The following is a 16,333-nucleotide window of genomic DNA, read 5'->3' as shown; positions in this document are numbered from 1 at the left end:
CAGCCCCGCACTGTCTTGAGGGTGACTGCATTCCACTGGACTGTGAGGTAATCTGTACACATGCCAAGCCACTGAAGAGTGCTGATTAGAGTGTGAGTATGTCCATTTTGTGTTCCAATTTCAGGTCCCCATTCTCACCCAGCCACTTTTCAGGCCTTTCCTTTAAGACCATGAAAAGTAAAACTATAGTTGTTCAAAGTTGGAACTAAGGAAAGAAAATAAATAATGAAGCTGAGCTGGATTTCATTCTACATATTTACAGGACATTGCCTGTAGTGGAATTGTGTTTATAAATACCGGTTTTTCAGGTTTGGATCATTCTGTTGGTCTCAAAACAAAACAAAACAAAAACATACACACACACACACACAAAAAAAAAAAAAAAAAACCTGCTTTGTACATCCAGGGCAGTTGTAATTTTCCAAGTGGGTTCCTGGTTTGCTTAGCTAATTCCGTTGGCTTCAATGTACAGTCCACACCTGAAAAGGGGGAGTTTTCAATGCTGTGGTTTATTAATCAGGTACTTTCCATTCACTCAGTTAACGATTAGAAAACAGAAAGAAAAAAGAGAGAGAGAAAGCCTCCTACTTCTTTTTTTTTTTTTTTTTTTTTTTTTTACTTCAAATATGGAGATGGAAACTATCAAGCAAGTAAGAAGGGAAACTCCCGCATATTTCACCTTGACCTGGCTGGACTGATCTGATGCCTGTAAAAGGAGGCTGCTAGTGGAAAACGAGAGGTCAGATTATACCAGGGCGAACCGCTCCTGCCCCTAGAGGAAATAGAGAAGCATCACCCTGTGTTTCAGATTGAAAACATTGCCTTTTTTTCATTCCGGGGGCTGGCTTTTCTCCCTCGACTTAGCCTGCTAGTGGCAGCACTCAAGGAGGCGCACGGCTTCCCTGACAGCTGCCCAGCAAAACACCCGCTCTTGGGTTGCACCTAAATTTCTGATTTGCAAGCAGACAGAAATACTCCACCACCTCCTCTCCTAGCTTCTCTCTCCTGTTTCGCCGCCCTTTGTAACTTCTTTGTTCCCTTTATTGGGAAGGTGACTCTTAAGGTCAAAAGACCTAACTAGCAAAAGCCCAGTCACCACCAGACCCTGCAAAGAGCGGGGCTGTCCAGCCCAGGGTTGATGCTCCCTCCGAGTGGAGGAGCTGCGAGAAATTTTGGCCAGCAGTGTGCGTATAGCCCCTGCAGACTGGCCCAACTCTCCAAGTGTTGGGGAGACGCCGAACAGTCTTGGGGTGGGGCAAAGGGTGAGCTCCTAACTCTGCAAGCAAATTGGGCAGTGCGCACCCGCGGAACCGAGGGTGTTGGAGGTGGGGAGAGGCTCCAGGACTCCACTTTGCATACGGCAGCTGCTCAGCAGTGAGTATCTCCAAACAAAGGACTGCGCTGAGCCTAGTGAGAGGCTGGGGTTTGCGCGCTGCTGCCGCTCTTGCTGAACGAGTCTCTACACCGGCTAGGCGAGCGTTAGGGTTCAGGAATTCGGGGAGGAGAGGGAAAGGGAACAGGGCATGCGATTCCTGTTGTGCGGGTACGCATCAGGAGTTCTTGTGAACTATGGGAATGGCAAGCACCGGAGCCAAGGGGGAGAAAAGAGCTGGAGTGAGCAAAACAAAGAGCGAGTGTGGGCCGTGGTGACTTCATGCCTCACCAATGTCCCGCCCACGCTCCTCCGAGCTTTTGCTGTTGCTGCCGCTGCCGAGGCGAGGCGCTCCGTAGCGTGGGGCGGTTTCCTAGCAACTCACAGTCCTGAGCTCCCCTAACTATCCGCACATTGGGAGTCCCCCCATCCCATCCCACTCCAAACCCGCACCCGGAGGCCTGGGCAGGACTACACCTTCCCGCCCCCCACCGACTCGCCTCCCTCGCATCCTCCCGGGGTGCATGCACCCCAGAGCACGCGAGCAGCCCGGGCTCTGGACCGCCGAACGCCTGAACTGCACTCTGGGGCCAAAAGAACCAGGGCACGAAGCTCCCTCCCCGCCAGGCCAGGCGTCAGCACCCCCGCAGAACCTCCCTCGCTCGCGGCGGTGCGCTCCACTCCTGGCCAAGCAGGGAGCTTCGATGCCTCGCTCTGTGTCCGCCAGCGCCGGTGGAGGCTTCTAGGGCGCTCCCGGAGCTGCCTCCCCTGGCTGCTGGCACCCCAAGCTTCCTCCCTCGCCAGCCAGGACGCTGCTTCTTCGACTCTGCCCGCTGTTCAGCTCACGAGGCTTCAAAGCTACAACTAAACGGAGTTGGCCTCCCTGCCCACCTGTGGAAGAAACCGGCGCTGATTGATGCGCCACCGACTTTTTTTTTTTCCCCCTTTGGCCTCACCGGCGTCCCCTCCCACAAATGCAGCATCACCCAGTGAATGTACTTGAGGCTGGTTTTTCCCCCCAGCTTCGGGCTTTTGTTTGGGTTTGATTGTGTTTGGCTCTTCGCTAAGCTGATTTATGCAGCAGAATTCCCGTCGGCTGGAGAGAAACAAAAGCTCTTTTCTTTGTCCCAGAGCGGGCTGCAGAGACCCGCTCGCGTCTCCGCCCCGGGCCATTGGCTGTCGGAGGAGGTCCTTCTCTCTTGAGATTTCGGGATCCGCAGTGCCGAGCTGGAAGGGCCACGGGGGCCCTGAGATGCCTAGCTGTGCTCTGGCCAGCGTACCTGCCTCGCTTGCTCCGAACCACAGGGTCCGCCTGCTGGGCCTGCTGGAAACGTCCTAGCGACACTTGGTCCGCCAGTGCCGAGTTGCGCCTGGGAAGTGCGAGCGCGCATCCCGAGAGCAGCCAGGCGGCAGGCGCGTTGCGGGCTGCTCTGCATTATGTGCTGCTCGGCCCTGGCTTTTTTTACTGCCGCATTTGTCTGCCTACAGAACTGCCGGCCAGGTCCTGCCCCATTTCTCCGGGCAGCCTGGGTGCTTTCAGTTATTCTTGGACTGGGCCAAAGTGGTAAGTTTTCTTTGTTTTGTTTTGTTTTCTTCTCTAACTCAAAGGTCTTGGGCTGTCACGAAGAGCGTCCCGGCCAGGTAAGTGGCCCGATGTCAGCCTCCCACCATCTACCTTTAGAATTTCAGAAGGGGGCAGTGTGTGGCAGCGTCCCCCATCACATGCGATCCGAGGGAGGCCAGGTGTCAAGCATTTCCGCCCTGGAGTGACAGCAATAACTAATTGTAAGTGGAGATACTGTGTGTGGCTCGTGGGTGTTGCGGCAGCAGTAATAGAATGGACGTTGGGAAAGGTGGTCGATCGTATTTACAGAAGCAAGTTTAGGGGTTCTGCTGCATCTTTGAAGGCATCCTCCTTGAAGGGATCCTTAAAGATGTCCCTATCTTTCTAGCATATGGCGCTAACCACTAGCTTGCATTTGATTCAAGGGTGAGGATAAATTGGTGTAATGGGAGCGAGTCTCCTGCTTTTGAGGCTGTGAAAGGAAAGGATGGCGGCATACAAGTTTCTTCTATCACAGTGGTCAACCTGAATGAATTAAAGTTACAGCAGTGTTTTGGCATTTAATTATATGCAAATGTAAGGTGACCCTGCTGGGTTACTAGTGAAGAGTAAAACATACAGTAAGTATTAACCGTCAATTTGGGATGAGTTCTAATTGTTTTATACATACGCCAAACACTTATTTTTGCCAATGCAATGATGATTACCGGTTTTATTTTTTAATTGACTTTATCTGTGTTTGGACATCCAGCCCTTCAGTTCTATGAGAGTCTTTCTCTGACCTCTCCTGGTGAAGGAGAGTCATGATTGTTTTATGTAGACTACAGTTTTCTCTGATGCTTTGATCTGGTGTGACAGGTTTCTGCCTGGAGCTAATTAAAATGGTCAAGTCATAATTTTATACATAGGGTTTTATAATGGCAACACCCAGCTAGCTTCACTTACTTTTTGCATATAGTTGTTTAGTATTTGTTTCAAAAGGAGATTTACCTATTTATGTGAAATGAGAGCAATTAAGAGTAAATTTTTGTCTTGTGGTTATATTTTTGGCTTACAGGTTGATTTAAAAATAAGTGAAACTAAAGGCAAAGGAAAGAGTAACATTCATTATCAATTATCTCTTAAGTGGAACATGCATTTGTTACAGCAGATTTTCCACTGAGCATATAATTCCACCCTGTGTTAATAAGTGACAAAGTATTCTTCTAGATTTAGTAAACATGTACACACATAATAGTAAAATGACCAAAACTGTGTCAACAGCATATATTATGTCCTCAAAACATAGGCATGGAAACAGTCCTTCTTGCCTTTAGAATTTGCTAATAATATAAAAAAATTTTAAATATTCATTGTGCATGTAAAAATTAGTCAAGTTCTCATGTGATGACAGTGTATTTCCAGCCAGGAACTATAACTGATTTGAAGCAAATATTATGAATGGACTCCCTTGCACCTGCAGTTGTGAAAAGGGAATGCTTATCCGAAATCAGAACAAGGCATCCTTTTCCCAGTCTCTGTCAATATACAAAGGTTTCTCATGTATACTGGTTTGCAGTGCAGTCAAAAACATGCAAAAAATTTAAATTACAGCCAGCACGACTCAGAAAATTAGAGATCAGCATAAACTGTTGTACTTTCGTGATATAGCTACAAGTCTCAAATTATATGTCTTCACAGTGCAAATTAGATGCTTAAAGCAGAATAAAAATTTAGGTATCAGTTACAAAGGAAATCTTGTTCTTTTTCTCAGTAGTTTACACCAAGGAAATGTTAAGGGCATTAAAGCCATATAGAAGAAACCATAAACTGCATAGCAATGTAACTTTGGGTTTAATTTTTGAAGTAGAATTTATAGCTCCCAAATACATAATGGCCTTCTGTTAACAAATATATCATGAGCAAGAGGGATATTACTAGTAAAACCTGAATATTCTTCTAATCTAGAAAATTTATCAGAGTTTGTAATTCAAATTTTCCTGGTGGAAATGACCAACAATTAGGGTAACAGTACCACTAAAGAATGGTTAATGAGTAACTGGAAAACACTCAAGAATACCTAGGGGTTAATATTTGAAGGTTTAACATAGCAACACTGTTATTTCTACATTTGCTAGTTTTGAAAGGTTAAAAATCTTAAGTAAATTTTTATACAGCAATATGAGTGACAAATTTCAGGAAATTTTAAGAAGTGGCGACTATTATTGCAATGTAATTTCATCTTCTGTGTATAACCAAGTATTTCTTTTAAATAACAACCAATTGGATTATCATCGCTTTTTAATTGTAGTATTACTTTACCTCAGAACATATTTCATAAGATAAGTGCTCTTGGATTCTTTTTATGCTTACCTAAAGTGAGAGGATATTTAAGAGAGCCACGCCTTCATTTTGAAAATTCAGCGTTCCAGATTACTTGCACAATGAGCATCCAAATGAAGTCTATCTTAAAGCAACTGAAACACTTTCTCATTAAAAAATAAGTTTGTGCTGTATATAAAAGCAAAGTAACTGATAAGATTTGAAAACACCAGAAAAATCCCTGTGCCCTTAAATATTCACCTATTACCAAATTATCTGAAATGGATTGCTTTGGATTAAGCATGGTATTGATACTATGTTTCTTCTAATTTTTAACTTTATAATACGGAAAATTTTGAACACATGCAGAAGCAGAGAGAATGGTATAAGGAAATGCCATATACCCATCACCCATCTTCATGAACCATCAACTCAGGACCAACTTTTTTCATCTCTCTCCCCACACAGTTCATCCCTTCTCCCCAGCTAAATTATTCGGAAGCAAATCTCTTGTGTCACCTTATCCTAAATATTTCAGTAAATCAAAATACTACAGGAGGAGTAACACACTTATTAATCCCAGAGCAGGAAATTTTGTAGCTGAAATTTAGGGCCACAGAATGCTCATTATCTTTGACGAGAAGAACACAGACATGAGGGAGGCAAGCAATGACAGTTTCAACCATTTACTTTTCAATGGTTCTATTATGGCTCCATGAGAAATATTTTTCTTAAAAATATGCATATGTAACAACTTTTTGGTATGCATGTATATGAAGAAGGAAAAAATAACATGGATAAATCTACTTCCCCAGACAAATGTTACTTGATGCCAGTGGAATCCAGCAAGTATACCTTGTTTGAGTTTGTTGGAAGGATTGTTAGCCCTATCTCTTGAATCATCAGTTTTTCTCTTCTCTGCTGGATCCATATATGCTGTAATATTCCTCCTCTGTTTCTCACTGTCCTTTGTAGCCAAAATTCATGAGTTGTCCATACTTGCTGTCTCCAGTTCTCCTTACCTGCTTTTTGAATCCATTGCAGTTGGGCTTTATCACCTCTGCAAGTATATTACTCTGTTAAAATCACAATGACCTCCCTATTGCCAAATTCCATGGCCAATTCATGGTCTTCAGCAACCTCCTTTACCTATTATCTGTCAGCAAGTTTACACTGTTGACCACTCACTCCTTCAAAACACTTCTTTCATTGGTTCCTGGACCAACATTCTCTTGGTTTAATCTCCTTCTCCCTCCTTGATGTCAGTTCTTCATGCCCTAACCTCCAAATGCAGGAGTGACTCAGGACTCAGTCCTTGGACTTTCTCTTCCAGCTATATACTAAGTTCTCAGGTGAACTGATCCAGTCTTGGGTCTTAAGTACCATTTCTGTGATATCAACTCCAGTCTGATCTCCAGAGGGTGCAGCAAACTGCTTATTTAATATTTCCACTGTATGCCTAAAGGCAAAATTACCCTAACATATTCAAGAACAAACTTCCAATTTTCTCCCTCAGGCTTGCTCCTTTTATAACTGTTCTTCATGTGAGTAAGTGACAAGTCAGTCTTCCCGCAGTAGTTCAGGGTAACACTCCAGCAGCATCCTCAATCTGCCTATTCCTCTAATCCTCATTAGAATTCACACTTTAAGAAATATAGTTGCCTTTAAAAATTGGTTCTACTATAAAAGGCTTAACACTATAAGACACTTGTTTCTGCCTTCTTAGTCTGCCTAGAAAGCAGGCGCTTGACTTTCAAGGCCAATCTTTAGCAAAGATCAAAATAGAGACTTATTCATTTTTAATCTACATTTTACAAAGTTGTTTGCTTTCAAAACTTCTGTGATAATTATTTTAATTGATAATTAATATAAAAAGTAATCCCGAACTTTTACCTCGATATGTATTTTTAAAATGATTTCTATTTAGGCTATGCACATGGGACTTTGAAGCCATTTTTAACCAAACACTAATAAAGGCAATAAAAAGACAAACAAACTATTCTAAACCATTTAGTATTATTCATTCAGAGTTTCTAAAATCACCTACAGCCTCTTGTCAGGCACTGTTCTGGGTTCTAGAGTTAAGAGAATAACAATAGTAATATTTGTGAAGTATTTGCTATATGCCAGACACCCTTCTGGGCATATAATATTAAAGTAAATCCTTTATACCCACAACCCTCTGAGGTATAGACTCTGATTATTCCCATTTTATAGGTATGTAAACGAATTAAAGAGACACTAAACAACTTCTTTAAGATGTCTAATAAGTAATAGAACCAGGATTCAGACCTCTGTGGGTTGACTCTGCGCTCTCAGTCACTACTACAGACTGCCCTTCAGGGACAGAGAAGTTCCCACTCTGCTCCAGCCCTCCCCACAGGCAAGGAATCCACAAGACACGCCTATCCAGAGTTGTCAATCCCCTTCCAGATCGTTGCCAGAGTTCTCTGCCCAAACAGCCCCCAACCACTTTCAGGGCCAAACCCTAGGAAAGGGGAAGTATACAGAGCCTGACCATGCGGGCTAGAGTGTCCACATAGGTAAGTGATAGGCCACTTTCAATACAGAATAAAGCTAGAAGTGAGAGAGAAGAGGGGCAGATCAAGGATTGGAGGGGCAACCCTTTATACGCTGCCAAGTTCTCAACCAGAAATCTAAAGAGTGTGAAATTCTAAATTCAGACCCAGCCTTCTGGGGCTTTATAAATGTGTATTTATCAGGTTATGAAAATAGAACTTATTTTACTTAATAGTTTCTTAGCCCGAGTTGTAAATATTTAGTCTTGTTGTGCCCACCACCATTTGTACTCTTGTTTTGTTCCTTAAAAAGTTAGGGGCAGACTTGCTTATTAGTTTAAATATTTTGGGGTAGGGGGGTAGGTAATAAGCACCAGAGATCTTTGCATAAAGAAAACTATCTTATGCTGAGGTACTTTTATATGGGACTTTATAATTTAATTGAAAGTCCTACCTATTAACAAAACTAATGGGATCAATTTTTGCTAGGAAACTGGTAATATTAAACATGTACTAAAATTATCTTTCCTGAGATACTTTAAAAGTTTCGCAACTAAAATTATTTAGGAAATGAGAATAAGATCATTATATTAAAATTAAAACATTAAATTATGGTTGTCTTATTGGATATATAATCTTAAAACAATTTTTAAAAAAGATGCTTTTATTTTCAATGCTGTTATTCTAAATATTAAAAGTTCATTATTGCCCTGGCTGGCGTGGCTCAGTGAATTGAGCACCAGCCTGTGAACTGGAAGGTCAGGGTACCTGTCTGGGTTGCGGGTCAGGTCCCCAGTAGGGGACACGTGAGAGGCAACCACGCACTGATGTTTCTCTCCCTCTCTCTAAAAATAAATAAAAATAAAATCTTTTTTTTAAGTTATTTTTTAAGACAGCAGATAAGGTCTCAAAGAGTGGCTTTCCATGCTGATCTTATCAGTAAGCCAACCAGCATTCCTCTGGTGGTTTGGAGATGTTCTCTCTCTTTCCGAGATATTTTTGTTATTTTGTTTTGTTTGTTTGTTTTGTTTTGTTTTAATGAACAAATAGTGTTATATTTGTCAGACAGTCAGTTGCCATTCCAGATCCGTGTTGGTGCTGTTTGATTAGTCTAGAGAATTGCCTCCAAAAAAATCAGTCCCCAGGTAGTTCAGAGTATGGAACCAAAGTCTAGTTCAAACCAAAGTCCTTGGAAGAGATCCAGTTTGGAAGTGGAGAGGAGGGCTAGGAATGAAGACAGGAGGATGAAGACTAGATCTATGTCAGCTCTGAAGAAACAGGCCCAATATGTCTTACTAAGTATAGAAGATGTGCAGCGGCCTTTTGCCAGGAATGTTTTAATGTTTTGCATGGTTTTGGACCCAAGTTTCTTCTAGAACAAAAAGTTGATATTTGCAGATATGCTGATGTGCAGATGCAGCCAGAGTTGAGGTACTGTTGTTCCACATGTACCTGAAGTACCAGGGTCCCATCCTTGGAATTGAACTACAGTTTCCCAGGTACAAGATTTTTTTTTTCTTTTCTGATTTTAGTGAGGGCCATATATTTAGTATAATGCCTAGAAACTGTTACGTATACTGGGTAGGGTACGAAGCTTGGTGGAAAGCTTCATTCTTACAGAATGAGGTAGTACCACTAAGCTTCAATGGCACTTTAGAATATTATGAGGTCAAATGAAGAAAATATTTACAACAGAAACTCAAAATTCTACAAAATTAGGTTTACAAGAGGCATCTTCAGGAGTGCCAAACTAGGGAATGTGTTTCCCAATCTCCTGCTTGAGCTGGGTGAGGAGGTCAGGCCTGCTAGGCCTAGTGCTGTAAAGGTATTCATTAACTGCAGTAGAACAGGGAAGGCAGGAAAGTTTGGAGGGGTGCAGGAATTGCTGTAGAACTGGCTGTTCTAGTTGGAAACAAAGAACTCATTGTAGCAGAACTGTATTATTTGCAGAAAAATGATCTAGCTGTTTTCTTTCTTAGTACAAGGCATACCTCCTAAGGTATTGCTCTGTTGTCTTTTTGTGCATTTGGTTTGGATTTTTATGGTGAATTGAAGACAAGTAGACCATAATTTGCAAAAGAAAACTCTCTGGAAATGATACATAGGGCTCAAGTTTCAAGAGAGTTTATCTGGAAGACAGTAACACTGAAAAAGACACTCAGGAAGGGACTCAGTTTCAGGCATCCTGAGTTTTGGTTAGAAAGGTCCCTTCGGATGAGTGTTTCAACCACAACCATGTAGAACCAGAGGACTAAGATGAGGGCCAATGTACATAATCATGGTGCCTGACCTCTGAGGTTGGTAATGGAAATATGAGAACTAAATGTTATTAGGACTCATCCTTAATTCAGAGAATGTAGCAGGTTTAATGCCTCTTAAAGAATCCCAGGCCACATGAGCTCAGTGACATCTGATGGAACTGAGATGAGGTAGGAGAAGGGGAGGGAGTTGATGAGCATGTATAGAACAGCTGGAGAATAAAGCCCAACGCTCCCTATCAGTGTTGCTATACAAGGTCTGCCCAGAAGGTATGCAGCCATGTAATATGAAAAAAAGACAGTTGTGGAAAAAAATAGAAGGTACAAGTAACATTGTTATATAGGACAACGACACCTCAGTCCCCTTCAAAGTAGGAACCTTGGAACCTCACACAGTTCTCCCAATCGTCATTAGCTGCCCCATCAGATTTTCCTGAATCTCATCGATGGTCTGAAATCTCTTCCTTTTCAAAGTTGATTTTGGTTTTTGGAAAAGCCAGAAGTCGCAGGGCACCAAATCTGGGCTTTAATGGAGCTGAGTAACTTGGGTGACTTGATGCTTTGCCAAAAAACTCTGCACAAGACATAACACATTAGCAGGTGCATTGTGGTGATGAAACTGCCAGTCACCGGTTGCCCATAGCTGTGACCTTTTGAATCATCTGAATAGTTCCTGTGGAGGAATATTCAAGCTTAACACAAAATTTTATGCAAATTCACTGCTTTACTCAGTCATTTTGAAAGTGATGGCCACAGAGCACACATGCTCACTCAATGGAGTCTACTGCCCCCGCCGACTAGTACAGTAGAGTCATCATTGTTCACGCATGTGCATTCCAGTCCACTCTCCTTGGCGGCCAGGTTACATCAGTGTCACACAAACCATTCTTGTTATATTAATAATGACAACTTTTCCTGGACAGACCTCATATATGTCCAGGGCTGACTATTGGCTGCTTGGAGGTCAGCATAGCATTAATGCTAGAGGTCACTACTCTCTGAGAATAGCGTTGCAGTCTAGATTACTTGGTGATAGACTTTTTGGAGTAGAAATTGATTTATGGGCATTATTAAAATTCAGATATGAGGGCTTTTTGGACAAAGACTCCCAGAGTTGTATTTGATTATGAAGTATACAAAAGGCTAGTGCTACTTCTGACTGAATTACTTGGCAATGCAGAAATGTTTGGTCAGTTGAACTGTCATTAGGTGTTACGCACCTCTTCCCTGCAGGATAGATTTCTAAAATACTGCCCTGATGTCATGGGGTTCTTTTTTCCTGTACTGGGTACTTAACAGTTCCTTTGGGCTTATTTTTTAAAACAAGAATTCGCATGTATGGACCCAGGGTTTTCTTGACCTTTTGACCAAATGAGATGCTTGTAGCTCTATGTTAAAGCCCTTAAGCTCCAGAGTGCTCCACCAGAATTGGGCCTTCAAATTCTGTGTAGCTGCCAGAGTGGCCGGGACCTAATACCTGGTCAATCCATTTTAGGATATTTGTTTGGGGTCCTTCGTGACAAGAAGGGGACTAAACACCCAGGAAATCCCAAGAAAAATGGTCTTACACAAACTTTAGAAGCCTACCTCCCTCCAGTTGAGAGGCACCCCTTTATATGAAGTAATTTGGGTTCCTAAGAATATAATAGCACAAACTCACTTTTCTAGGGCTTTGAGACTTCTGTACAGTAAATGGCCCAGGGTAGTCTAAATGAGTTGGTTAAATAAGGCTGGATTTCACACAGATATACAGTGACCCCCTCCATCCAGAAGATCATAGGAGATACCACACGAACACTGGGAGACTGGCAGGGAATTCCAGAATCTAAGAGGATCTTACCAATAACTTATATACCTGTGGCACATTTGGAAAAAGTCCTTTCATTCATTCCCTTTCTAAATTACTGGTTTGAAAAGGTGAAGTAAGCTAGAAGTTGGATGTTTCAAGGCTGTTCAGGAGGTAAGGCCACAGGTGAGAGCGCAGATGCCTAGGAGCAAGTTTCGAGTCTGGTTGTCATTTGTTGGAAATAGAGCAGACCTGTCCAAATCAGAAGGGGCAGATAAACTGACCTATGTTTGCATACCCCGTGGATCTGTAACATAGGTCTGACAGAAGAGGGAGGCACTCCATAGCCTCAGTCATGGTGAGGGACTAGCTTCTTTCCCATTCAAATATAATCATACTTGATTGTGTATTTTTTTTAAAAGGCATCTTGGGAGTCTATCAGAAGTGTAGAGGTTCAACCTGAAAAGGGTACTTAGGTGTTGGAGGGCAAAAGAGATCTGAGGTACAACGGGAAGCTGAGTAGGAAACAGAGGGATTCTGGTATTAAAGATTAGACCTGGAGTGTTGGATGTTGGGGATGATTTCATCTCTCGGAGTGGATTGCTGCTGTTTTGCCGGATTTTACTGATCCAGCTAAATGGGCTGACCCTCAGTAGCAACCTAACAATATTGTGTGATTTCTAACAGGCAGTATACATTTGGGAGCCAGACAGAATAGAGAAGTAATCACATAATAAAAGGACCTGGCAAATTCCTCAAGTTTTCACTGACCCTCCCTGTCTTCCCTTGAGGTGACATCCTCCTGTCATCTGCTGCCTGTTCCTTTTTGCAGCACATTTGTTAGTGTTCTGCCATATGTCCATATTTGATGTTATTCTATAAGCTGCAAGTTCCCTATTTTTAATACCCTGCATAATGCCATAGTGATAGCAGGTATTAAATAACTACTGGTAATTCATGGATGGATGAAAGTTATCCAAGTCATTACAACTTTCAAGTTCCTTAAGAAGTGGAATTTTCTGTTTTCTCTTCCCAGATGATGATATCCTTTCCTTTTTTGACCTAATCTTTGCATATCCTCTTCTCTGTAATCAAAAAATCTTATAATAATCTAACAGAGCACCCATGAGAATGTAAAAATGAGTTATAATAAAACCCTAGTGATTTAGAGGTACAAGAATGGTGGTATTTTAGTTAATTAAATCTGCGATTATTCATATTTTGACTCTTGAAAATCTTTTGAAGATATATTTATAAAATTTCTTGTCATGTTAAGTACAGCATTCAGCCTTTGAGATTTGAGGAAAGCCTCACAGTTATCATTCAATTAGTAAATCAAAAGATCTTTCTTGAGCACCTACTCGGTACTTTTGGCTTGAGCTAGCTATGGTGGTCACAGAGGAGAAGTAAGATGTCGTGCAGACGGGGGAGCTGAGCTAGAGGACTGGTGTGAGTACACAGCACAAGAGAGTGATGTGCAGCTAATGTGGGTGGTCTGGGTCATTGGTGCTGCAGGGCTTTAGACTCCTTCTGATTCAGACAGGATGTAGGTCAAATGTACCCTGACACCAAGACAGAACCTTGATGTCTCCTCTAAATATTAGTAGTTTTAATGTTTCCTATGCTTTAGCAAAGAATTACAGTGGAAAGCTTGACTAACTGACCGTTCCAACTACGCAGATTTTACTATACATATGGTTCACCTTCTTAGGCAGAGTGTATTCCTAAAGACTGTCATAAAATACATCAATGTAAAGCAATGTAATAGTATGCATGACTAATTGCATTGTTTTCAGCTATTATCCAACTCGTTAAGTGAGTGTGTAAAGAGGGGAAGAAATATACGTATTAATTTATCAAGTGAGTATAGTAGGGATATCAAAGAGTGTTATGTGTGAGTGTTGGGGAGCTGAGAATAATGATCGGAGGGAGAATGTGCAATAACAGAACAAAGTTTCCCTCTTAAGAGGAGGCACCCTGAGCTAAGTTCCAGAGTTGATTGAGAGAAAGAAAGTTATCTGAGCGACACAGAAGTAAATCCATCAAGTCAGAGACAGAGAGGACGTGGGACATGTTGGTCATGCAGAGGAGACATGCGTTCACCTTCTCATTCAACGAATATGCACCGAGTCTCTACAAAGTACCAGATATTGCTCTAAGCCCTGGGAATAGGGCAGTAGACAAAATAAATAAATATCTGCCCTCATGGAGTTACCTTCTAATGGGAGAAGACAGCCTACAGACAAAATGAATAGAACGTTTAATCAACTAGAAATTGTCTAGATTCTATTTTGTCTGTGGTCTGCTTTCTCCCATTAGAGTGTGGTATGTAAGCCAAGTCCCTAAGTATGGAGGGAAATAGGAAAAGGGCAGCATCTACCTCAATGATATAATACTTTAAAGGAAGATTTTGGCATTTAAACATACATTATAATCTAGTGTATTCTACAGCTTAAACTAAAATCCAATAATTGCTAATCATCTAACAGAGATTTTTCATCAATAACTGTGTGACAAGCACTGTTTAAGGTATGTAAAAGATCTTAGGAAACAAAGGACAAAAAACCTTGTCCTCACGAGTCTTACATTTTGGAGGCAGGAGAAATAAAATGAAATGTAAACATGCCCTGACTGGTGTGGCTTAGTGAGTTGGGCATTGTCTGGCAAACCAAAAGGGCACTGGTTCGATTCCCAGTCAGGGCACATGCCTGGGTTGTGGGCCATGTCCTTGGTTGGGGGTGTGTGAGAGGCAACTGATCGATGTTTCTCTCCACACTGATGTTTCTCTCCCTCACCCTCTCGCCAAAAATAAATAAATAAAACCTTTAAAAAAAAAACAAAAAATGAAAAAGTAAACATGATTATAAGTAATTATATAGTAGATTAGAAATTGATAAGTGCTGTGGAAAACAGCAGAGAAGGCAGGGGGAGTTGCTGTTTTAAATGCACTAAATGGAATTGATCGAACTAAGAAAGGGGATGTTTGAGCAAAGTTTTGAAGGCAGTGACAGAGTTCGCCTTGTGGATAACTGGAGAAGGAATCAAGAAAATAGAGAATATCAAGGGATGTAAGAAATGTCAAACAGGCGGGAGGATGGAAAGACTGGAGGTGGCAGTTTGTTGGTGTCAAGATCCTACAAGGCGTTAGTTAGAAAAGGAACAGGCTGACAGTGACCAGAGGGGAGGGAGCATGGAGAAAAGGGGGGGAAGGGGGGGAGGATCTAGTTAAGGAACTAGTATAAATGACCCATGGACATGGACAACATGATGGGGATTGACTGTGGGGGAGGGGGGGAGCAGGGCAGTGGAGAGCAATGGGGGAAGTGGGACAACTGTAACAGAACAATAAAAAAAGAAATAAGATAAAATGCTGAACCAGTTATAGGAGTAGAGATAGCTTCCAATACAGAGGTAAGCAAAAGTAGGTTAATAATAATAATAATAATAATAATAATAATACAATAACAAATAATTAACAATACGAGAATAAACTATCTCGCATACTCACAACTATAAAGTTACTTTTGTCCACCCCTGTGTATTCTTTCTTAAACAACTTCAGCATTTACTGAGAACTACAAGAGAAAAGAAATGAAAAATGTAAAGGCTTTACCAAATAAAAGTATACTTGAAACAGAAAAAAAGAAAGAAGAAGATAGGAGGTGGCGGCCAGAGAGGGTGATCTGGGAAACTGAGATTGTAGAGGGGTCGCAGTTACTGCTAATTACAAGGCCTAAAGCTATGGTCACGGAAGCAAGTAGTTAAATCGGAGAGGAGGACAAAATAATTGGAGAACAAGGAAGTGAGACATCTGGGTATTGCAAAGATGATCTGCATATATACTGAAATTTCCAAGAACTGAAACAGGAGCACTGTTGGAGAGTATGATAACAAGCAAGGAGTCAGAATTCTCATGAAATTAGGAGGCATCACCCTAAGGCCAGGAAATGCCTGCAGTAATTCAGGGTGTGGAAGCTGGGACAGGGAATACCCTGGCCATGAGAACTAGGGAGGGTCGCTATCTGCCTCCAGGCCCAGCATCCTGATGTTTGTGGGAGAAACAGCCATTATTCATGAGATCAGCAAGGGAAGACCCATCCTCAGGAGGAGCCAGTTTGCATAAAAGCAAGAAGAAATGGGAAAATTAACAGAAGGTTGTAAAGGCGTAAAGACAGGGAAAGAGAGATTCTGTAGAGCCCTATAGGGATTAGAGCACATGGGGAAAAAAAAGAGGGGTATCTGCAAGTCTTAGCTTCCTTGAAGGGACTCACCTCAACATGAATAAGTGAAATTAGTCTCTGCGTCCTCAAGGCAGATATGGTAGTGAGCCTCTGAGTGGCGAGAGGGAGGGGAAGACCCTGGGGCTTGTTCTTGTTTCCTGTGGAAGGAAGGGATGGGGATTGAAGAAGCCTGATTTACTTCTGGTGTGACAGGGTTCACTTTACCTGATCTCCTGCCAAGTGGGAGATGGACTTGCTTTGAATGCCTTGGGACACCCTTGACCCAGACGATGAAGCCGGCTGTCTGAGGAAG

General features: G+C 42.1%; 1 protein-coding gene across 1 annotated transcript in view; it reads left to right on the top strand.

Annotated features, from left to right (window-relative positions):
* Positions 1 to 1,513: 1,513 nt before the first annotated feature.
* The window catches only part of ITGB8 (integrin subunit beta 8), a 75,745-nt gene continuing 60,925 nt past the window's right edge, over positions 1,514 to 16,333 (top strand). Inside the window, exon 1 of the mRNA XM_090287128.1 lies at positions 1,514 to 2,936. Within this exon, the coding sequence (XP_090143254.1) occupies positions 2,810 to 2,936 (127 nt within the window). The 5' untranslated portion in view covers positions 1,514 to 2,809. The remainder of the gene's footprint in view (positions 2,937 to 16,333) is intronic.

The sequence above is a fragment of the Furipterus horrens genome, unplaced genomic scaffold (assembly GCF_987537825.1).
Source record: "Furipterus horrens unplaced genomic scaffold, mFurHor1.1.pri manual_scaffold_9, whole genome shotgun sequence".
In the NCBI taxonomy this organism is placed as follows: Eukaryota; Metazoa; Chordata; class Mammalia; order Chiroptera; family Furipteridae; genus Furipterus; species Furipterus horrens.
This window is presented reverse-complemented; position numbering and strand designations above follow the sequence as displayed.